The sequence below is a fragment of the Onychomys torridus genome, chromosome 19 (assembly GCF_903995425.1).
Source record: "Onychomys torridus chromosome 19, mOncTor1.1, whole genome shotgun sequence".
NCBI lineage: Eukaryota > Metazoa > Chordata > Mammalia > Rodentia > Cricetidae > Onychomys > Onychomys torridus.
The window spans coordinates 52,100,763-52,125,046 of NC_050461.1; the positions used below are offsets into that span (position 1 = coordinate 52,100,763).

At 46.1% G+C, this 24,284-nt stretch overlaps 1 protein-coding gene across 4 annotated transcripts in view; it reads left to right on the forward strand.

Moving 5' to 3' along the window:
* Arid1b (AT-rich interaction domain 1B) overlaps positions 1 to 24,284 on the forward strand; it is a 369,773-nt gene that overhangs the window by 99,746 nt on the left and 245,743 nt on the right. For all 4 annotated transcript variants that reach the window (XM_036168635.1, XM_036168631.1, XM_036168632.1 and 1 more), the window contains exon 3: positions 6,205 to 6,354. In XM_036168635.1, the coding sequence (XP_036024528.1) occupies positions 6,205 to 6,354 (150 nt within the window). The remainder of the gene's footprint in view (positions 1 to 6,204; positions 6,355 to 24,284) is intronic.

The following is a 24,284-nucleotide window of genomic DNA, read 5'->3' on the forward strand; positions in this document are numbered from 1 at the left end:
TTTAGAAGCTGAACAGAAGCGAAGTAGCCAGCCAGGTGTGCACACTCACGTGTGTTCCCACTCCCACAAGAGAAGCACGCATAGCCAGGCTTGTGGGATTGAATGCAGAACAGTGGCACCAAGAGGCTGCTGAATGGGCAGAGCGGGACTTGTGGTGGAGTGGGTGCAGATTCAGCGCTCGGTGATGACGTCTGCAGGTGGACAGCATGCCCGTGGTCACCCTGTGTTAACTTCACACAGCTGGTGTCATCTGGGAAGAGGGCACCTCAGCTAAGAACATGTCTCCCCATTTGGCCTGCAGGCCAGACTGTGGGGCGTGTTCTTGATGAGTGATTGATGTGGGAGGTGGGCACCTAGGTGGTCCTGGGTTGTATTAAAAAGCAAATTGAGTGAGGTGTGGGGAACAAGCCAGCCAGCAGTGTTCATCCATGACCTGTGCTTCAGTCCCTGCCTCCAGGTTCCTGTCCTGACCTCCTATGTGGTAGACTGTGGTGTGTAACCCTCACACACATTGGTTTTGTTCCTGGCGTTCATCAGGGCAGTAGAAAGCATGCCAGGGAGGTCGGCTCTGATGTCTGTGCAGCTGCTTGGACGGACCAGTGTCACGGCACTGAATGCGAAAACTCCTTAAGGTGGTAAATTTTGTGCTTATCTTAGCAGGATAGAAGACAGGAGTAGATCTTGGTGTGGAATGAAGAACAGGAGAAAATTCACTCATCTGAGTGTGGTGGTATTGTGTTCCCCAAAATATTGTATACCCCAATAAAATTATCTGGGGTCAGAGAACAGAACAGCCACTAGATACAGAGGCCAGAAAATGGTGGCACTCACACCTTTAATCCCAGCATTTCAGAGACACAAATCCCTCTGGATCTCTGTGAGTTCAAGGCCCTATTGGAAACAGCCAAGCTTGGTGACAAATGCCTTTAATCCCAAGAAGTGAGCCTTTAATCCCAAGAAGTGAGCCTTTAATCCCAGGGAGTGATGGCAAAACCAGAAAGATACATAAGATGTGAAGACCAGAAACTAGAAGCATTTGGCTGGTTAAGCATTCAGGCTTTGGAGCAGCAGTTCAGCTGAGATTATTTTGGATGAGGACTCAGAAGCTTCCAATCTGAGGAAAGAGGATCAGCTGAGGAACTGGCGAGGTGAGGAAGCTGTGGCTTGTTCTGCTTCTCTGATCTTCCAGCATTCACCCCAATACCTGGCCTCAGGTTTGTTCTTGTTAATAAGACCTGTTAAGATTCCTGCTACATCTGAGCTCACAAATCAGCTTGTTTAGGGTTCAGAAGCAGGAAGTTTTTTGCATATTACATGTGTTAGTGGTTGCAGGTGCGACAGTCTTTAAGTGTTCCCTGTTAGCAAGTTGTCCTCCTGCAAAGGTGGGTGTGAATGGGTGGGGCAAAGGCAAGATGGCCTCCTGGAAGTTGGACAGGGTCCCGGTGTCAGTCTCCCAGATCTTACTGAGTTGGGCTGTCAGAGCTCTTTCAAGTGTTTCCAAAGCTGCTTCGGAGACAGTAGCCTGGTCTCTTGATGAGCTCACTGTGGGATCAGGGTGTTCTGGGAGGTTCTTCACTGAGCTCTGCCTTTGGTGGAGTAGTCTGCACACACTGAAGACTTCGGCCAGAGAGGCCTGTGAAGTTTGCAGCTCTGGGATGGGGTTGCCTAGGTCATGTGGCTGTGTGAGGTCCTTGATCGGGGCGGACAGGCTCCTGGCTTTGTAAGGATTTCTGGGTCCTCTAATATGCTCATGTTATGCACTTTATTTTTACAGCCTACTTACGTTACAAACCCTGTTCACCCTAGAACTGATTTCCTGAGGTACCTTGAAGGATTAGTATCTCAAGTAGGAGTCACAGGAAATGCTGGACTGAGTTTAGCAGCCCTTAGGACTCATGTTAGTGGAGAAGGTCACAGAGGGGCCCTGCCCCAGGCTGGTCCTTTCAGAAGGGCTCTCGGACCCTCTGTGTCCCCAGCCTGTGAGCTCTCTCCACCTCCCCTCCCTTTGAGGTGGGGAAGGGTACTACTAGTTGGAGGCAAGATCTTCGTTTTAAAAGGTAAAATTAGGAATTTAAGCATAAGAAAAAGTGCAGAAGCATGTGGAGACAAATGTTTGGTGTAACTACACCAAGACTGCAGATTTCCCGCACCTGTGTCCCTGCCGCCCTTCTCCCCTCCCCCTCCACCTCTCCCACTTTCATTCTTCCCTCAATCTTCATCCTGTCCCCTCTTTCCAGTAGGACTAGAACCCGGGAACCCATACCTGCAAGGGGACTAGAACCCGGGGCCCCGTACCTGCGAGGGAAACACTGTGGAAGTACCCTCTGCCTTACTCTTTCGTAAAGGCTGAAGTACCACCCCTGCCCCTTGCATGGAACGGGTCAGATATTTCCTTCTTAAGGGATGTTTTTGTACCTTTGCTGTGTGTGAGTAATATGTATCCACACCACTGTGAGAAATGTGTGTGGTTGAATATTTACACTACTATGAGTAGTGTGTGTGTGTGTGTGTGTGTGTGTGTGTGTGTGTGTGTGTGTATATGCATACCACATACAAATGGTGTCATACCTCTGGAATCTTTTCTAGCCTTTTTTTTGGACTGAACAGTGTTTTTAGATTTGGGAGATTTTGCTCTGTGTGTTTTGACATTGTTACATGTGTTTTTCGCTACCTCTCTCACTGTAATATAAAACTCAACTGTGAGGTTCTAACAGTTGGTTTTTCCTGTTTACACTTCATGTCAGCTAGTGTGCTTCTTCCTGATAATTGGGACAGGACCTGACAGGGGCTACATAATGTGTCAGAGCTGCTTGTGTATAGGGGACTTTCTGGGTCATGAGGTCAGTGATAAGGGATAAGGAGAAGGGAAACTTGAGTGATTCATTAATTTTGGAATATGAGCAGAAAGGCCAGGGCCTGGTGAGGTGAAATGGGGGCCAGAGTACCCTTCTGACTGGGGGACTGAGACTCGCGTCTTTATTGGGATAGTTTCCTGGAGAGAACACTTGAGGCAGGTGCATGTCCTTCAGGCGAGCCTTCCCTCCCTCTGCAATAGAATGCTCAGAAGCATTCAGCTTTGTAAAGAAAAGCTGTTCGTTTGTGTGTTTCTGCATCAAGTGTAGAAGGGTCTAGAAATGAGTGAAATAGATTCTTTCTAAAAGTCAAGAAAAACCTTAGGTCCTAGACATTTGCTGGACATTTCCCACTGGCTTAGTTTGGTGATCCTCTGTAGAAGCAGCCATGGGCTGGAAGCCCAGGCCATTCTGTTACAATAATGACTCCTGGTTAGCTAGTCGGTGGGTGTGGGGTGCTGCTCCAGGCCTCTGTTAGTGCTGACATCCTGCCAGTGGGTGAGTGAACCTGGGCTCCAGATCTGCTGGTACAGGTGCCTTCCATGTGGTAAGTTTAGATTTTACATGCTGATAGGTGCTTCCGTAGCCCTGAGAACACATTCATCAGATAACTGCTGTGAGGTCCTATCCCAGGGCCATGGCTTTGTGTGGGAGAAGATACATACACAGTCCAAGGCTGGCCCCAGAGCTGGGCCAGTCACTGTCCTCCTTGGAAATAAGTCGGTGAAGCCGGGGGAGGCCCATAATGACACCGAGGCAGTTCTCTAGCCCAGCTCTTAGTCCTTGGCTCATGGCGCTGTCTGTCTCACTTGCATGGTCCAGTCTGGAAATCTTGGTTGATCCCAAATACAGGTAGAACAAGTGAGAATCCCAAGACTCTGAGGTGCCAGCATGGAGTTTGCAGTGAGTTCCTAAACAAGGCAGAGGCGGAAGAGGAGTTACACTGAGGACCTGGTGGCCAAACCTGAGGAGACAGTGGGCCCTGGGCTTGGGAGGCGATCCCGTTTAAAGGAGTGGCATTTCGTTTCAGAAGTCTTGAGAAAGCATGTAGTAAGTGTTTGAAAGCTCCACTTCTAAACTGGCCGAAACAAAACCAATTCACCGTTAGAGAGTCGAACAGTAGACAGTTACTTACCATCCCGAGAAACTGGCGCTCAGAGTAGCACTGAGGACGTAGCTAATCCTCCGTTGCAGCTTGTAGTTTGATAGACAAGGAGCAGCCTTGATGTGAGCACCCACATAGAGTCCAGATTATGAAACTTCTGACTGCCAGCTTCATGGGAATTCGTGAAGAAGCCCAGTTGTTGGGCTCACATGTGTGACAGACAAATGATGCAATGGAAGTACTTGCTGTCGTGTACGTAGGTTCCTACAGCATGTCTTCTGGGAAGACAGAGGCCTCTCTCCCAAATAACACTTCCACACTGTGTGCGAGTTTCTGTTCACCATGGAGTCGGCGTATTAGAGCACAGCTCCTAGGGAGCTGCTGGTGGTGTTGACTGAGGCTTACAGCTGTCTTAACGCTGCCAGCCATGGTACCCTTGCTGCTTCGGATTGCACAGAGATGCCATGTGAGGTTTTGTATTAGCTGCCAAATCAGACCTGTGAGTGTTGAATGGGAGGGAGTGTGTGTTGGCCCAGTGTAGGTTGTTCTAGTGTGTGGAGTTGAACGTTATGGACAGTTTTTGGCTTGATTCATTGTGAAATATCAAACTGTAAAATAAATAAAGCAAAGATTTCTGCAATGCTATTAATTTTTTTTCTTTTTTCTTTTTTTTTGGGGGGGGGGGAACTTGCCTGCTGTAATAGCCTAGATTCTGTGTGTGAGAAGCCTGTGTACTATTTTGACCATATTTTCTGCAGTCATTGAGGGAGGTTTTGAAGAATAATTGGCCTGGGTTGAAAGGAGCAGAAGCATTGGCTTCTTTTGCATTATTTCCCTTTGATTCCATTGTGTATACTGTGAATTAGTGTATTGTCTTCGAGGTAAATTTTTTAGTATTAAAATGACTTTATCACGTCTTTTTCCTTGTTAAGTGTGTTTGTAGATAATTTGGCTCCTAAATGTGGATCTGGCCCTCTGGTTTCTGAAGTGTGTGGGCTCATGGGGCTGAAGTTCTTTGAGCTCTCATGGACCATATTGTGGTATTATTAACAGGGTGACATCACCATCCACAGCAGCCCAGTGGGCTTCACTGCCTGATTCTTGTTTTTCTTTTTCTTTCCTGCTCTCCCAGTTGGGTTGAGGTTGGGGTTGGGGGCACAAAGAAAAATCTCTATTAAGTGGGCAGCAGCGGCAGCGGCGGGAGCATGGGGAGATCACTTTGAAAGAAGCTAGAAAATACTGTCAGTGTCGTATTTTTTGCTTGAGAAAGGACTTTTCTCTGAGCAGTGAGTAACTTAGGAGTTTAGGATCTGGTGCCATAGAGACCGAGAAGAATGGTTTCCACTGGCTTGGTCCAGATTTGCAACGAGAGATTCTCTGTTTTTACTGTACTATCAACTAAGAAAACTACCCTCTATTAGATGTGCATCTTTCCTTCAAGAATACATATTGGGCATGATATTATTTGCTGTAGTTACCATCCTCTGTATATGCATTAGCCTTCATTACTATGACAAAGTGTGAGGGAATCCCCTCGAGTAGGAAAGCAGTTTCCTTGGCTCCCAGATTTGAGGACACAGGCATGATTGGCTGGCCCAGCAGCTCGGAGTCCTTTATAGGCTGCACCTCACGATGGGAGTACAATGGGAAGAGGGCTTACTGCATGGGCAGCACACAGGAATGAGTGTGACGGGGCTGGAGTCCCACTGTTCCCCTCGAGAGAGTGCCCCGCTGTCCTACAGGCTTCACAGTAGGTCCCTTCCTGCTCCTGGGCCTTTGGGGCCAGTTTAAGAACAAGGGGTTTTGTTTGATGATAATGGAGTGCACTTTTCTTTTATCAAATTAGTCCAGTGGAAGTGCTGATGTCACCGGCCACATCTGTTAGAAGTACAGCCGGGGTGATCTGGCTGAGAAGCATGCTCAGCACACCGTGTATCTGATCACAGCCTTCCTACAGCATGTGAATGAGTTAACCTGGACTGTGTGAACTCATGTGCATCTGCCAGTTGTGTTTTGAATGTCAGTGTCAGGGAACCCCTACCCCTACACATTTGTGACTGTATAAAAACTTGATACCTGATAAATGTCACATTATCGTTTGACTCCATCCATAGTATGTGACAGAAGCAGAAAGTCAATTTATCTCATGAAGAGAGATGTAAAATACTGAATTGAGTTGCCCACTTCCCGTGACAGAATCAAAGCCATATTAGTTCATTTACTTGTGTCTGTTTGACTTTCTTACAGATGCCACCGCAGTACGGACAGCAAGGTGTGAGTGGTTACTGCCAGCAAGGCCAGCAGCCATATTACAACCAGCAGCCGCAGCCCCCGCACCTCCCACCCCAGGCACAGTACCTGCAGCCCCAGTCCCAGCAGAGGTACCAGCCACAGCAGGTGAGCATGGCTGCCACCCCCAGGTCTTGTTCTCTCCTCCAGGTCTGTGTTGGGAGGCTGACTATGCTCTGGAAGTCCTCCTGCCCCTTAAGAGTTATTGAAGGGGGCTGCTTTGTGTGTGGGTGGGGGAGAGTGGTTTCAAGACAGGGTTTTTCTGTGTAGCCCTGGCTGTCCTGGATCTCGCTCTGTACACCAGGCTGGCCTCGAACACCCAGAGATCTGCCTGCCTCTGCCTCTGAGTGCTGGGATCAAAGACGTGCGCCACCAACCCTCATGAAATGTGTACTTTAGAGAAAAGTGCAGAGCTGTAATCTAAGCTTTCCTCTCCCTCCCTCGCTCCTCTCCCCACCTCCTCCTCCACAAGTGAGGTACAAGACCACAAAGACAGACTTTTAGTAACTGCTTGCGTCGCTGACTAGAGGCAGCAGAAAGTGTCACTCATTTCCTGTTCATTCTCGTTCTAAATCTTTCCACTTTGGTGAGACCTGTCAGGAGGATTTGCAGGTCATGTGACTGTGCTAGCTGGCCTTTTATCTTGGCCTTTTTAGTTTGAATGTTAAGTGCTACTGCATGGAAATATGGTTGTCTTGGAGGGTCATTCTCCTGAAACTCCATTATAAACAGGAGTCACTTCAATTGTAGTAAACTAAAATACGGACAGAATGGCCATCATGCTGTATTATTACACCTTTCTGGTCCTCCCTTTCCTGCCTGGCTCCTTCTTCATCTTAATTTGAGGGCATCTCACTTTGGATCCTCCTGAGATGGTTCTTCTGAGTGCTGGGACTGTGAACTGCCACTATGCACATCTAGTTTCTGCTTGGAATTAGACTGATTAAATACTTGTTTGGGGGGCAGGTAAGATGACTGAGCAGTTAAAGGCGCCTGAGCCTGAGGAGCTGAGTCCAATCCCCAAGACCCACATGATGGAAAGAGCTCAGACTCCCACAGTTTGTCCTCTGACCTCCACATGTGTGAGCACACATAAATACACACATGTAATGGAAATGAACAAGTATTTATTAGGCCATGTATTTCAGCTTATAGTTGAGAAAAATAGTACAAAATAATGCATATTCAGTGAAATAATTGTTTCATTTGTGTTAGGCACTTGTTCTTGAGTGGAATGAGGTGTGAGGAGTTGAGAGCCTTGCTCTGAGCCCAGATATGCCCAGTAGCGCTCCAGTCTCCTATGAAGTAGCATGCCTCTTTGCATGCTACCCTTTTCCTCCATTCTTTCTCTTCTGTGGAATGGGTAAGGAGAAAATGAACACAGGCTTTTTCATTTTTTAAAGGAGTGAATAGATTTCTGACCTTAAGTTAAATATGTAAACATGTGGAACTTATTTTTTAAAATGCATTGTTTTCAACTATGTGTATATGTGTGTCTGTGCAGATTCTCACATGTGAGCACAGGTACCCACAGAGGAGTCAGGTCCCTCCTCCAACTGGAGTTACAGGCGGTTGTGAGCTGCCCTGTGTGAGCGCTGAGAATCTAACTTGTTCAGAAAGAGCCGCAAGTGCTCTTGACTGCTGGACCCGATGGAACTTAACTTTAATGAAATGCATTTTACGAGTGTATTTGGGGATTTGCTGGAGTCCATTGCCACATGACTTCAGTTACTCAATTGCAGAGGGAGGTTATGACTTTAAGCCAAGCCCATTAGAGCTGCTGGAGAGAGGGGATATGATGTTTAGTCCTCTCTACAAAGGTATGTTTTAAAAGCTTGAGCAGCCAGTCTCTGGTTTGGATGTGGGGTGGACAGTCCTTCATTATCTCACCTAGCTCTTACTAGTGTGTGGACGCTGTTAAGCACTTGGTCATCAGTCCCTGTAAATGCGAGAGACTGGCATCTGGGTTTCAATAGATGGAGTTATGACTTATACAAGGGCCTTTAGAACTGTAGTGCACTCATCTGTGGCCTCGGGGGGCTTTGTCTCTTCATCAAAACCCTCAAGGAGAGATTGCCTGGCTCCCTTTACTCTCGGTGCTGAAATGAGCCTCAGTTGGAAAACCAGTTTGATTAAGGACTCTGAGAACCTGTCGCTTCCTCAGCACCTAGCTCCAGACTCACTTCCTTTATGAAGTGTTCACTGATGACTTCCAGAAGATGGCAGTTAGTCACTTAATGTCCTTCATATTTAAACACTGGCAGTGTAGCTACCACAGGTGGGGCCGGTTTTAATGAATGCTGTTTTCATGTACTCTGTTTACAGTTCCCTTTGGCTGTTGTTAGTACTGCTCTTTTATTGATTTGAAGGCATTGACTTCAATACGATAAGAAATACTTTCTCTTAACCATGATGGCTTATTGTGAAAATGGTCTCTTGGTGGGGGACGGGCTGGGAGGGGAAGAGGGAGTGGAGACTGCAGTCAGGATGTAAAATAAATAATATAAAAACCAAAAAATCCTAAATAAATATATTGTTATTTAAAAAAAAAAGAAAAAAATGATCACTTAAAAAAAAATGTATTCTGAGTAAAGCCAAACATGTCAGGACTTTCCCCTTATGTTCTAAATCTTTCTGTTTGTTTTTTGAACAAGGGTTCTCTGTGTTACCCTTGCTGTTCTGAGACTAGCTTGATAGACCAGGCTGGCCTCAACTCAGAGATCCACCTGCCTCTGCTTCCCCAGTGCTAGAATTAGAGACATGTGCCACCACCACCCTGCTGTGTTCTAACTCTTGAGCTATAGAATATCTGAGTATTTTTTAAACTTAGTTTGATATCTAATATAGAGACTATCTTAAAAGAAAAACAAAGAAAAGTTACTTGCCAACTCAGTTATCTGTAGCCGGGACATCACCCATACTACCCTTTGCCAAAATGACCACACTATTAGAGATACCCACGTACATGCATTTATGTATGTTATAGATTTATATTTGAGATTGCGTAAGTATCGTATTGTAACTCCCACCCTCCTTTTTACAGTTGAAGGTATACTGCCATACGGTATTTATTCTTGTTCCTCTTTATCCACTCACGTAAATATATCTTCTCAAGCTTTCATTCTTTGTAGCCTTATTGGGTGTTTTTTGATTGTTTTGTTTTTGGTTTTTGGAGACAGGGTTTCTCCATGTAGTTTTGATGTCTGTCCTGGATCTCACTCTGTAGACCAGACTAGCCTCAAACTCATAGAGATCCGCCTAGCTCTGCCTCCTGAGTGCTGGGATTAAAGGTGTGCACCACCACCTCCCAGCGCCTTATAGGGTTTTATAGATATATCATAGTATATTTAATCAATTCTCTTTAATGCCATTGAGATTGTTTGTAATTCAGGCAGTGTTGCCCTTAAAACTTCTGTATACATTGTCTGTTAAGTGGACAGTATTATCTGTAGGGTAATTCGTACAGGCAGCACACGATGTCAGAGGGTCGTGTGTTTCCTCTTCCAGATGGCTCACCACGGAGGCTGCCTCAGTTTGTACCTCGTTCCATGGATAAGTACTATCCCACACCCATTATCAGTGCCGTGCGTGGTTTTCTGGGAGCTGGCGCTGATTGTCTGTATTTGAAAGCATTTCTGTTTGCCTTTTTCCTGGGCTGTAAATTCTTATCTTTTAATCCTGACTTCTTTCACTTTGGTTCTAAAATTGATTCATGAAAATTCTGTTCATTTTGGTGGGCTCTCCCGGAACAGAATCAACCCCCCCCCCCCCCCCGTGTGTGTGTGTGTGTGTTGTAGGAAACTGGTTTGTGTTTATTGTAGGAATAGAAGGTGGTGGGGCCCATGATATGGCACAGTGGGTAAAGGTGTGTTCATCCCTGATGACTTGTGTTCAGTCCCCCTGGCCCCATGCAGTAGAAGGAGAGAAATTACTTCAGAAGTTTTTCTCTGACTTCTACATATATGCTATGGTACAGAATAAACAAAATGAATAAATGAGTGTTTTGGGAAACAAACAAAACAAAATGGATGGAGAATGACTAGACCTAGGAGTGTCCTGGTACAGGTGTGGTCTAACTGGAGTCCGCTCAGCCTGTGGCTTATTTAAATCTGCTCAGGGATTGGATGATAATGTGGATGCCCATACTATGGATGGCAGCTTGCTGGATTCAAGTCACCAATTAAATGGTTAATTTGATCCAGAAGTACATAAAATTAACTTCTGCAGCTGTCTTCCCTCCATAGCCTGGAGATGTCCCTCTTGCCATTTCTGAGTCCCCTGAGATGAGGTGTTTGAATTTCTCCCGGGCTCCTGTTCTTTTCCATTTGGCTTTCTATACTGTTTTTCCTACTGCTTGCTGTCTGCCAGTTGCACATCCTCAGTGTTCCCTTCCAGAGTTTTCTTGGCTGCTTATGTTTTGCAGTGTAGCTGAGACTGGCCTGGAACTCCCTGTCCTGCTGTCTCTGCTGGGGCTCTAGGCGTGGGCTACCGTTTCTCACTGTTTCCTCCTAATGGATTTGTCTGCTTTTCTTGGTATTGTGGTTGTGTCTTTTCTCTTTCTGTGCTTTTTCTTTGGAATAGTTAGTACTTGAGAAGGTGGAAACGTCATCAGAACATAGTGTGTAGTTGAGGCCCGTACACTGAAGGTCAAGGGCACGTGATGCTGAGTGTGGTCTATGCTTGTGCTGCAGGCCTGGGAGGATGCTGGCCTAAGGAACTGGAGGAGCATCTTGGGAAAGAGGTTGCTAATAGTCTGGGTGTGGTGCATAAGAGGGATTAGGGAGTGAGAGTCAGTCCTCAGCTGCTCTCAAGGCCCTGGGGAAAACCGGGTGATTTACTGTTTTCATAACGGGCGGAGGAGGAACCTGGGATGGAGTTGGCATGTGTGGAGAGGGCGTGTGAAGCCTCCTCCTGCCCTTCTTCTCCTTCACACCTGCGCTGCTCCATCTGCTGCAGTCCTCCCATTCCCTGTCCTTCAGGCCCTTGTCCTCTGTGTTCTTCAAAAGATCCCCTCCTTTGGCCGGGCGTATCCTGTGCCTTCCTCTTCTGTTGCTGCTGGAAGTTGTAGTCTCCCAAGAGTTGCCCCCTTACCGGTGCTGTGTGGGGGTGATGAGCTCCAGGCCTTGGTTCCCGTGCGTTAAGTTCTTGTCAGGCTATACTATTGCCACTCACTTGGTTTTCATGAGAATACTTAATTTTTTAGGATATAAATTACCTTCCAACTTTTTTTTTTTTTTTTTTTCCTTTCTGCACCCCAGGTTCTATTGCTGTATTGTTGGCAGAAGCGGACAGGCCAGTGCTGTTAGCCCCATTAGATGAAAACCTGTAGCCTTTCACTGTTGAATGGAATCTTCACCGTGTTTTTCTCTTTTAGTAGCTGCCCATTGTTGGGCTAAGGAGGGTTTCTCTTTTCTAACTTGCTGAGGAATCTTATTCATGATGGAAACGGAATTTTTCTTCTTTGCTGTTTGTTGAGATAAGCACTTATTTTTCACGTACAATTTGTTTCAAGTGTAAGAACCTTTCTTCTGGTGTTATTAAACCAGACCTGGATCTGGGAGAAACAGCCTCAAGACACATTGTGTAATAATGTATAATCACACACACACACACACACACACACACACACACACACACACACACACACACATGGTTGGATTCAGTTTCCTCATGTCTGGGTTTCTTACACAAGCATTTGTGAATGAGATTGAGCTGTACTTATCTTCTAGAAGATCTGGTGTCTGTGGACTTTGTAAGTAAATTGCAGACCGCTCCCTTTCTACTTCCCTGGAATGAGTGGTTATTCCTTTAGTGTTTTGCAGAAATGTTACAAAGTGATGCAGTTCTTAATTTTCACCCTTTACTTCACCCTTGAATTTTTAACTTGTGGTTCCATTTGTGTGTGTGTGTGTGTGTGTGTGTGTGTGTGTGTGTGTGTGATTACAAGAGTTATAAACTTTTTCTAAAATCAGCTCACATGTAAATACTCTTTTATTCATGAAGTTAGCTATTTTATTTATTTTATAACATTATTAACATGAATTCATAGTCCTTATTAGCATAATCTTTGGAACACCCAGAGCTAAGGCATTCAAACTGATATTTTCCCTTTACTTTTTTGTTAACATGAATGGATTTTCTATATTCATGGGCTCTGATGTTTCCATCATGTGTGTAAGTGCCACTGATCATGTCCCTTATCTCCCTCCTAACCTCGTTCCTTCCCAGTTCTTCAGTCATTTATCTTCTACTTCCAGGTCATCTATTTAAGAACAGCCATTTCTGGTAAAAGCTTTTCCAGGGCATCCTTGGTCTTTATCTTTTATCTGTATCCATTAATATGTGTGTGTGTGTGTGTGTGTGTGTGTGTGTGTGTGTGTGTGTGTACATATACACACATGTACATATTGTGTTTTGCTCCTGATGGGGTCTTGCTTTCTGCTTTTCTGGTGGTTTTGTTGTTGTTGTTGTTGTTTTTGTTTGTTTTGTTTTGTTCTTTTTCTTTTTTTCCAGATGCACACTTAGTATATTTGAACCCTTTTATCCAAGACTAAAGTAGTTCTTCTAAGTACTGCATTAGGTAGTTGTTCCAGTTTTCATATGCATTACATTTGTCATTTATTTCTGAAGATTGTCTGAGGATTCCTTTAAGTCTTTCTTTGCTGAAAGAGTTTTTGTGGAGGCTAGTGGGGTGCTGAGCCAGTTTCCCTAGAAGGGTTGATTGGTCTCTCCTTGGCCTGTCATTTCTAGTGCTGATTCCCACTGGGTGCTAGCTCTCTACAGGTGCCAGCCACCTGGAGCCATATTTACCTTCATTGTGTGAAGTTTCTCTTTTATAAGTGTTGTGAACGTGCACATGGACAGAACTGTACAATCGGCACAGATGCTGGAGCCATGTGACTTCACTGAATGCTTGTCAGAGTTGATTCAGTGCTCACTCCCCTCCATCCCAGTCTTCCTGAGAGCATTTCAAAGTGGGATCATGGACACATGTCACCTCCAGATAGTGCCATCATCTCCAAAGTACCGAGTCCTCGTCTTTCCATCTGCTAAACTAGCCCTGTTGGGATGTCAGCAGTTGGCCCCGATGCCTGTGCAGCATGTCTGTTGCAGACAGATTTAGACAAGGCCAGTCCACTGAGGTAGTTCTTAAGCCTTTTTATTAGCACAGCTTGTCTTCCTCCGCTGACTCTGTGCCTTGGCATGTCAGAAAACTGGGCCATTGTCCCACAGAGTGGCTTTACTGGTTGTTCTGTCTTGACGTGGCTGAACATGTTCTTCTGTTTCCTGTGTCTTGTCAGCAAGGTCCACAGGCTTGAAGAGTAGCGCATATTTGTGGTTGCTGTAAGCCGTGGCCCCAAGAGTTCCTGCCCTGCTCTCCTCCCGAGGATGTCCTCTGAAATCCCCTTGCATGATTGCCTGAGGTGGTTCTTGCTCTCATCTTTGCAGTGACTGCCAGCTGAGCTTGGAGACACTGAGATGCAGACCAGCCTTCCCCTCACGCTCTCCTCAGTTTCCTCACCCACTCTTTCGGAGAGTAGAACCCACACCCTGTGAAGGCTCATTTGGTAGCCATCATTACTGACCAATGGACTGAACATCCTGTGAATTTATTACATCACGTTGACATAATGCTTGATTGTCCCATGACAGCAAAGCTGAAATTGATTAGAGGGTTCATGTAGTGTGGCCTCTGGGACCACTTTCAATACAATTCTCCTGCTGCGGTTTTGCATACCACAGGGGCAAGTGTTAATTTTGACCAGACACCCTGGTAGTGGTCAGTCTGTGGTTGCTGAATCTCAAAGGAGCTGTGCCTTCTATTCCTCCTGCCTCTGCGCGAGACCTGGCCCTTCCTTCTCTGCTGTTGGTTCATAGGCTCTCAGCCTCCGATCCTTCTCGGTCTCCTCCTTTGTTCTCTGTATTGTACTCCTGGTGACAAGATCAGACCTCTGCCTTCACCTCACCTGTGCCTTACCTAGTAACCAGCCAGCAGCTGAACTCCACAGCAGAAGCCAGCTTCTCTTGCTAGGCTGCCTTCCTGTGCTGGAGAACCACTCACATCCAGGCCGAGGAGGAGCAGAGGTGTCTCGATGTCAGTTTAGATGCGGCAGTCAACAGAGAGAATATCCAAACTCCCTTGTTGTTGGCTGTCATTTACATGATTTAAAACTGTATAAACACATACTGTTGATATCAGGTAATCTAGGAAGCTCACTTTTCTATATATTTTTTAAAATAAAAAACAGGGTTTCTTTATTTAGTCCAGGCTGGCCTCAAACTCCGGATATTCCTACTTCTGCACTCTGAGTGCTGGGATAACATGCGTGTTCTACTATGCCCGGTTTAACTTTCCCATTTTCTAGAGATACTTCTCTAATCCCTCTTTTTTCATTTTAAAGGATGTTCATAGTTAAATAAGCTCCTTTCAGAATTTGAAATAAGCCAGAACAATATACCATCTATACAGTAAAAATGAAGGAGAAGTTGTATTGAATGTTATTGTGCATTAGGCAGATGCACAGATGCAGCTGTTAGGAGCCTGCTGCAGATGTGTGGTGCTCATGTGGGGTCTCTTTGGCCTTGACAGAGTAAGGGGAGAGCTGGCGTGAGCCTTGTGTTAGCATGTCTTGTACTTTCAGTGGGATCATCAGTGTGGTATCCTCTGCCCAGATGGTGAGACACTTGTGGTGATGTTCTCAACAAGGCAGTAAACAGTCTTTGCTTAGTATACCGGGTAGTCTCTTTCCTGGAAATGTTAGGGCATACTAAAAGGATTTTAAGAACACTTTGTTCATCTCTGCAGATCAGACTTGGTTTCTAGACTCAGACAGCTTTTGTGTTGCTATTTGTAGTTAATGTATGCATGTTTGGATGTATATATCGTACACAGACTGAGGATTGAGCCAGGGCCCCACACATGCCAGACAGGCATTGTACTAATTGAGTTATTCCCCCATCCGCTTTTCACTGTCCTTTCTCTTTAAGTTGCCTGTTCAGGCAAGCCGAGAGCTTTCGATCCTGCTGCTCTAGTGTCCCAAGTAGCTAAGATTATTGGCAAGTGTAGGTCATCGGGCTAGGTGGCATGCTTTTAGGCACACAGGAATGCTGGGAGTTTTTGGAAGTACCTTGGGATGTGAGATAATCATCTGCTGATCAGTGGGGTATTCCAACTCTTCTTTCTGAACAACACTCACTGAATCTGATTGCATTTATTTGTTAGTATTTATTTTACTTATTATGTGTATGTGTGATGTGCATGGTTGTGCAGGCAAGCACACTTGCCACTGTGCACCTGTAAAGGTCAGAAGGCAACTTTGATAAAGCAGTTCTCGCTGGACAGTTAGTTCCAAAGATTGGACTCCCATCATCAGGCTTGGTGGCAATAGCTTTTCCCAGGAACCTTCTTGCCATCCTTCATTGCATTTCTTTATCCTTGTGACAAGTTGTTGCTCACCTGACATTTTGTCAATGCACACAACTAACTCATTTCCTTAATTTGGGGAAATAAAGTTCATAGACAGTTGACCTTACCATATACAGGAGTTAAAAATCAGGATGGTCCCTGTATGCAGCAAACAGGACAGCCAGATGTTTATAGCACAGACTCAGGTTTCCCCAGTTAAAGCTGCAAGTGGCTGAGAGAGGCAGAGGCTCTTGGCCTTGGTGTGCAGAGACAACATGACCACAGCAACTCTTATAAGCAAAACACTGAATTAACATGTACATTTTCATAGGTTCAGTCCATTATCATCATGACAGAAAGACATGGTGTTGGAGAAGCAGTTGAGACTCCTCCATCTTGCAGGCAACAGGAAGTTGACTGAGACAATGGGCGGTATCTTGAGCATAGGAAACCCTGAAGCCTGTCCCCACAGTGACAGACTTCCTCCAATGAAGCCACACCTCCTAATAGTGCCACTCCCTATGAGATTATGGGGGCCAATGACATTCAAACTACCACAATGTGTGACCAGCATTCCACAGGGTGAGTGAAGTGTGGCCAGACCAGCTCAGGACTCTGAGCAGCTTTACTCCATGGGACCTGACAGCACAGAGCTGTTGTCAGGGAAGCGGAAGCAGAAGGGAGAACATTCTTAGGAACTCTCAGAACGTTTTTGTCCACAGGCCAAGTGACCAGGGGAGTGACCGGGTATATGCAAATGAACCGTCTTAAGTCTGTAAAGAGAAGTTGCTCAGAACACCCTGGAAATGTTGAAGTTCCTTTTGCCCTGTTTGGGTTTTCTGAGTTGTCTACAACAAAACACGAGTGTGTAATTCAAAACACTGTGGCAGGTCCAGGAGTGTAGCAGATTAGGGGTGTGGCATGCCTGTTTTTCAGCCCTCAGCCTTTCCTTTTCCTGCTTAACTAGCCTGACTCAGTAGTCTTTATAATCTCCACAGATCCTCCTCGGTGCTCCCTCCCCTTTAGAAATGTCCTCCTGTAACTGGAGGATGGAGGCCTGATAGTCCCTTCACTTCTGATCACTAATGAGAGATAAACCTTGGACTGGGGCTCTACATACCCTCAGGTTATTCCATCCCCTCTTCAGCGTTCAAGTCCAAAAGGCTCACCCCCCTCTCATCCCATCCCCCTTCCTGCCCACCTCCTTCCTCTCACCTGCTGCTGAGTTTACAGAGGAGTGAGATGCAGAACTGCCTCTGTGGGCCCCTTCCCGTCCTCTGCCTTGCTGGGATACACAGTTGTGGTCCTTCACTGTTACTCACGGAGGCCCTGCCTCTTCCCTGTCTCTCTTCCTAAGCCTCCTCTCTCCCTTCTGCTGTTCCTGTTGGCATCAGAACACACCGCATCCCTCTCACTTGCTCATATTCTTTCCTCTTGAGTCCCTGCCTCCCCTTGAATTTAGCCCACGTGCATTGCTCACGTCATGATTTTGTGGCTAGAATACTTTTATCCACTTTTTGCAGGTTTCCTTTGCAGTCTATGAGCCACAGCCACTATGTGGCATAGTGCGTCTCCTGCTCTTTTCCAGTATCCTTTGTCCAGCATCCCCTCCCAGCCTAGGTCCTGCCAACCAGGCTTCGCTCCCACACTGTGTGCTTCCTCCCTGGAGTCCACACAGGCCGAGGCAGATGCTGTGAGGAGGCTTCTCCAAGCCTCACAGGACATTCTCCCCAAGCTTCCCCGGCTGGCCACGTCTTGCTTTCTTCCCTGTCTCTCTCTGGACCTCGCTGGTCACTACTCACTGTCCACCCTGGTCTTTCATTATCGTCCTGTCTCTGAGTGTTGGCCTGTGGTCTGCTCTCAGCTTTGGCGTCCGTTTTCCTTCATGGCCTTGCCGTTCTTCCCTGTGCGTCTTTGGTGGCATGGCATTGAGGATCCAGAGGAGTGGTCACCAGATACACCGGTGACCGGGATGCTCCCTCCTGCCTGTCCGGCTCCTGCTCTGCATTACAGAGAAGAGCCCACACAGTTTCTAAAGCTCACACAGAGCCATGCTCTGTGATCCTTCCTTCTGCAGACTTTTGCCTTCTGTAACCGCTATCCCCAAATAAATAATCTCCTCTTCTTGACAGTTTGTCCAGAAGCTCAAACAAAGATACTACATTCATGTATCTGTGTGGGCTGACTATGGCCCTTGTGTGACGGTCAGAGGACACTTCCTGGCTGTGGCAGCCCAGCAGCCATCTCCACAGACCCTTTGCCTTGCTCTGCTTTCGTTTGCTCCCTAAGCTGGTTGCTATGCGGCTTGTACAAACTTGTCTGTTAGGGTTTGGTATTGCCTGTGCCCTCACCCCGGAGGAAACCAGCTTTGTGAGAGGAAGGTCTCTGTTTTGTGGTTATTTTATCTCTAGTTCTGAGGTCAGTGTCTGGCACAAAACAGATACACAGTAAACATTTTGAACATTGTTGCTAGTTTAATCATCGAAAGTATCTTTTTACTTTTCTGGTACATGGTAAACTGATTTTTTTAGCTTGAAGAAATCAAACATTTGCTGCTAGGCATTGGGATTTTGTGACAGTTTTTGATATGGCCCACCGTACCTAGTTGGAGGCAGTTCTAGCTGGCTTTTTCATACTCTGTGCATGGGGGGCAGGGCAGGCATGCATGTGCACATATGCATTCCAGCCTGCCTATTGGCCAACAGGCTTTCTCCACTGCAAATGTAATGGCTGGGTACAGAGTAGCACTCTTTTAGAGACTTGTGTTTTTTCCAAATTCCTCCCTAATAGATTTTAACAAGTTAGACCCTCCCCTAGCTCAAGTGTGTGGATAGTTTAGTACATAGTTACCAGTGGCTCTTAGGTCTTAAACCTCAGCAGTGTCCCAGACTCTACAAGCTTCTGAACTTGACCAGTCTGTTGTGTTCCAGGATGAATCAGCCATGGAAATTGAGGAGCAAGGGGAAGTTGTAGGCACTTTTGGCCATTTGTCGGTTTCTCATGCGCTGTGGGCCTTGGGGCACATTCCCGCTGCTCTCCTCTTCCTCTGCAGCTCCTCCTGAAGGGAGGAATAAGCACGCTTGTCTTCTCCTATAGACGAGTGGATAGCCTGCACACAGCAAGAACTAGCTGCCCACCAGCATCTGCCCAACAGTTTGTTTCCTTCAGTAAAGTAATCTTAAACCAGGCGGTGGGGGCATACACCTTTAATCCCAGCTCTCGGGAGGCAGAGCCAGGCGGATCTCTGTGAGTTCGAGGCCAGGAAGGACACAAAGCTACACAGAGAAACCATGTCTTTGAAATCCCCCCCCCCACACACACACCAAAAAAAAAAGAAAGAGGGGGGGAGAGAGAGAGAGAGAGAGAGAGATCTTAATTTGTAAGGCCTTACCAAAGAGAGAATGGGAAGTACTTCCACTCCAAGGGGTTTTGCATCCTAGTTTCCCCGTGTGCATTAGAAAACCTTCCGTGCACTCTGAGTGTGTAATTTTTTGTTGTTTTTTGTCCGGTGGCCTTCTTTAGACGTTTGGGGGTTTTGATGTTTGCTACTCAGGGTGCATCCTGCTTCCCAGGTCCCTTCTCTTCTCATTGTATCTGTGGAACCAGGTGGAATGAAGGGAAAGTTTCTCCTTGTCCATCAGATTTCTGAGGTGACAGGAAGACACTGTTTCTCCTTGGCGCGCACCGTCCTACAGTGTCTAGTGTGGTGGAGTTGGCGGGAGCAGGCCCTCTGCACTATCCCTTTGCTGTGACAAGGGGCTTCTGATGCAGCTCCACCCTTAAGACCTGGACAGTCAGCAGCCTTGCATAGCCACACCGTCTCCTTGCTTATAACACTGCTGACACCCAAGCTGGAAACAGCCCTCCTCCTCTCTATACAGAGGTTGTGCCAATAGGCCCTCCGAGTTGCAGCTGCCTTAGAGACCGTGTAGTAGCATGCATCATTAGAGGTCTGCAGCGCAAAGCAATTCGGACACCCAGAGCTCCAATGTGTGGGTGTAGTTTATGGTTTCCAATGCTGCTCCAGATTCTTGAGGAAAATATCAGGTATTTTGAATGTCTTCTTAAGATATCAATTTGTCTTTTGTTTTATGTGTGTGTTAACCTCAGGTTACTAGAAAAACTGCCACAGGTATGACCCACGGTAAGAGCAAAGCCGAGTCCCTGGGAGCTTTCATGCAAGGGAGTGTCTCAAACTTCTTTGCCAGTGCTTAGTGGGGACTTGCCTGCTACTGAGGAGCCCCGGAAATCAGGAGGGGTGATGGTGGGGCTACAGATGAGAAGCCTTCCAGCCACACTTCCTTGTGATGGCATAGGACATGATGTTGGTTGGTGTCTCTGAGAAGGCCTTGAGGAAAGAGTGTGTTTGTTGATGGGAGGTGATGTGGTCTTAGCAAGGACCAGTTCTGTGTCAGTGAATAGAGGGCATTGTACTCTAAATGATACTGCACTTCAGCACCAAGGTCTTACTATCGAATGTGGCTTTCCTTGCCTCGCCCCTCCAAAATTAAAAAGAAGTAAAAGACTGTCAAGTTTTTAAAAATATTTATTTTTATTTTTTATTTATGACACCCTTGGAGGCTAGTGGAGGGTGTTGGATTCTCTGGAGCTAAAGTTTAGGCTGTTGTACACTGCCTGATGCAGGTGCTGGGAACTCAACTATGGTCCTCCAGAAAAAGAAGCAAGCACTCATAACCACTGAACCATCCCCCACCCATCATTCAGTCTAAAAGAAATAAAAACTATAGTATTTACTGTTCCCTTCTAACAGTGGGTCAGGTACTTGGTAGTTGAGCCAAATGGAAGTAAGTTGTGTGTGTGTGTGTGTATGTGTGTGTGTGTGGGGGGTGTTTTAACTCTAGTTTCTTAAAGAAAAAAAAAATCACCACACCTCTTTCTTTATACCCATCCATTATCAGCAGTTTTCAGATGGAAATGCCATGACCTCCAAGTGTGTGGTAAATGGCTGCTCCCTTTTCAGAAGGAAATACTGCTGGAACAGGAGGGTGAGGCGTTTGGAATGGTGTAATACAAGCTGTCACAGTTGGTGTTGAATCTTGCAGTTCAACTCTGAAAAAATATATTCTTACATGTGACATTCAGTGAAATATATTTCTAAAGTAAAACTTGTATCAGCATGCCTCTCCCGACCCCAAGCACCTGAGTCACCCAGTGACTGAGGGCTCTCCAAAGTCACCTCCAGTTAGGTGCCCTGCCCATGACACACGCATCCTGCAGTGTGCATGCATACTGTGGTTTGCGTGCATCCTGTGGTTTGCGTGCATCCTGTGGTGCGCATGCATCCTGTGGTGTGCTTGCATCCTGTGGTTTGCATGCATACTGTGGTGCGCATGCATCCTGTGGTTTGCATGCATACTGTGGTTTGCATGCATACTGTGGTGTGCATGCATCCTGTGGTTTGCATGCATCCTGTGGTTTGCGTGCATCCTGTGGTGCGCGTGCATCCTGTGGTGTGCTTGCATACTGCGGTTTGCATGCATACTGCGGTGTGCATGCATCCTGTGGTACAGGTACTTGCTTCTCTGTTTCCACCTCTGCTTACATCAGCAAGGGTTACTGGAGGAACCACTCCTCCTTCAGCTTGAGAGGAGACTTGGCCCAAGGAGGCTTGTGTTAGCATGTCCCTTTCATTTGGGTCATACATTGAGTCCATTGCCAGGAATCACTTAGCCTCTAGGAAGTTACAGGAGAGTCTGTGAGCTTTATACGGGTCAGGATTTACAGGTGACTGGTCAATTTTGGGTTATGATTGAATTTGAATCTCCTCACTCTTCTTGCTTGCCCTATGTGAGAGTGATCTTAAATTTTGAACACTCGCTGGAGAGATTTAGTAAGTTTGAGGGACTGAGGAGAGAACCTGGGTGTTACTTTAAGGGGAAGTGAGGGCCATTCCTAGACTGATGGGTGAGCAAGCCCCTGCAATAGGGCAGCCAGGCTGGTGCAGGAGAGTTGGTGAGATGTGTGGGTGGCAGGCAGATGCGGAGAGGCTGTCCTCCTCTGTGTCTGGCTTCTTGTGAGCTACGTTCCTTGTCCACCATCCCAGCAAGCTAGTAATGGTTGTGTTCTGTGAGGGCCACAGTTGGTTCTGTGTTTTAGGAGTTCTTATCCCTGAGGGCTTTGGAAAACCCCCGAAGAACACAGAAGCAGTGTTTGGAGTATTTTAGAAGGCCATCTGGCACAGACGCTTTTTCTTGACTGCTGTGAAGTCAGGTAGCTCTGACTTGAGTGATCTGAGCATGAGTTTCTTCTTGGTGCCTGAGAAAGTAAGAACCCTTGGTGTCAATGCTCGTCTCTTCCAGGTCTTCTCAGTGTAGCTCAGGTTTGTCTGGAGCTTACTAAATAGCCCAGGCCAGCCCCAAACTCAGCAAATTCCTACCTGAAGCAACCTAGTTCTGCGATTAGGAGGCATCAGTAGCTACACCTAGTTCTCATCTATTTTTTATTAGTATATATTAATTATACAGAATTGGTCTTATGACATTTTCATATATGTATTTTGGTCATATTCACCCCCCCATTACCCTCTCTTGTCTCCTGCTGATCTCCTTCCTGTTCCCAGCTAATCTTCCTGGTGGTCTTCTTCTTCTCCTTCTTCTCCTTCTCCTCCTCCTTCTTCTCCTTCTTCTTCTTCTTCTTCTTCTTCTTCTTCTTCTTCTTCTTCTTCTTCTTCTTCTTTTCTCTCTCTCTGTCTCTCTCTCTCACACACACACACAAAACAAAACAAAACAAAAACATACACACACATACAAGCATACACGCATACAAGCATGCACGCATGCATGCATATACACATGCATGCACACTCATGTGTGCACACACATCCCTTAAACTTGATGACCCAGTCAGTTTCTTTAAGGTTGCTAACAGGAGCGTGTGTGAGGGCTGTTTACAATAACTAGACCACTCAGGAAAATGTCTTCTCCCTTCCCCAGCAACCCCCAGAGAGGGTGGGGCTGAGCATCCCCCAGTCTCAGGCAGATCTTGTGCAGGTCATCACAGCTTCAGTGATGTAACAGGGTTGACACCACTGTCCTCTTCCTCTGCCCTTTGTATTCTTCTACTGTTAGGTCCCCTGAGCCTTGGAGGGGGACACAGATGTCCCATTAATGTTCATTTATGGCTGAGCTGTCACTCACCTTCATCACCTTGACCAGTTCTGAGTCTGTGCAGTCACTGCTGCCCAAGGTGAAGAACAGGTTGTCTGGCCAAGCTGACGGTAGCACCAGCCTATGGGTGTAAACATAGTCGTGGAGAAGATAATGTCATGGTTGCACGTCAGCAGTTGTGGCTTTAATGGAAAATGTAGGCAGTAACCCCTTTGTATTTGGAGTGTCACTGGAAATCTAACTGCCTTGTGTTGTAATTTGATAATACTACATTTGAAAATTAATATTTTCAAAACATTGTATTTGTTTTAGAATGAGAATCGAAAGGGAGACCCAACCAGAGATTGAGGAATGACATTGTGATATCTATTTGAACCTTCAGAAAGGTGTCAAAAGAGGGTTCCCTGGCAGAGCTGCCTGGATGCTTAGGTAGGCTGGGAGCATTTGAACCTGGTTCTGGGTTAGAGAGTCTCCCAGGCCTTCTGTGTGGGCATCTGCTTTGCAGTGTTGGGTCTGTTCAGAAAGACAGGGCAGGTGCATCAGTGGTCCTGGATGCCACTGAGCCTGGGGGTGGGGGATGTCAGAGTTGTGGAGGCTCACTGTAATTTTACAGCCTTCTCCTCCCTTTATATTTATACTCTAATGCAAGAAAATTGCCCCCCCCCCGTGGTTCTTTTTGCTACTTTTAGCAGTTTCCATTTTACTTTAAAGTACTCATTTCAATATGTTAAAGTATGAAACAAAAGATGCTCTGGTCCCAGCACCCTCAGGGCAGCTCACAGCTGTCCCTAGTCCCATCCCAGGGGTCCATCGCCTTCTTCTGGCCTCCATGGGAACAGACAAAATAGACGTACAAGTAAGCAAAATTCCACACGCATAAAAACAAACAAACAAGTAAATGAATAGATAAGTACATGTTCATTCTTATCAGTCACTTTGATTAGAGACATTTCTTAAGTAGAGTAACAAGCTGTGTGTATATTGTGCTATAGTGGAAGCGTATTCATAAAGGTGTGTATGTGCTATAGTGGAGGAGTATTTATAAAGGTGTGTATGTGCTATAGTGGAAGTGTATTCATAAAGGTGTGTATGTGCTATAGTGGAAACATTCATAAAGGTGTATATGTGCTATAGTGGAGGAGTATTCATAAAGGTGTGTATGTGCTATAGTGGAGGAGTATTTATAAAGGTGTGTATGTGCTATAGTGGAAGTTATTCATAAAGGTGTGTATGTGCTATAGTGGAGGAGTATTCATAAAGGTGTGTATGCGCTATAGTGGAGGAGTATTCATAAAGATGTGTATGTGCTATAGTGGAGTATTCATAAAGGTGTGTATGTGCTATAGTGGAGGAGTATTCATAAAGGTGTGTATGCGCTATAGTGGAGTATTCATAAAGGTGTGTATGTGCTATAGTGGAGGAGTATTCATAAAGGTGTGTATGCGCTATAGTGGAGTATTCATAAAGGTGTGTATTGCTATAGTGGAGGAGTATTCATAAAGGTG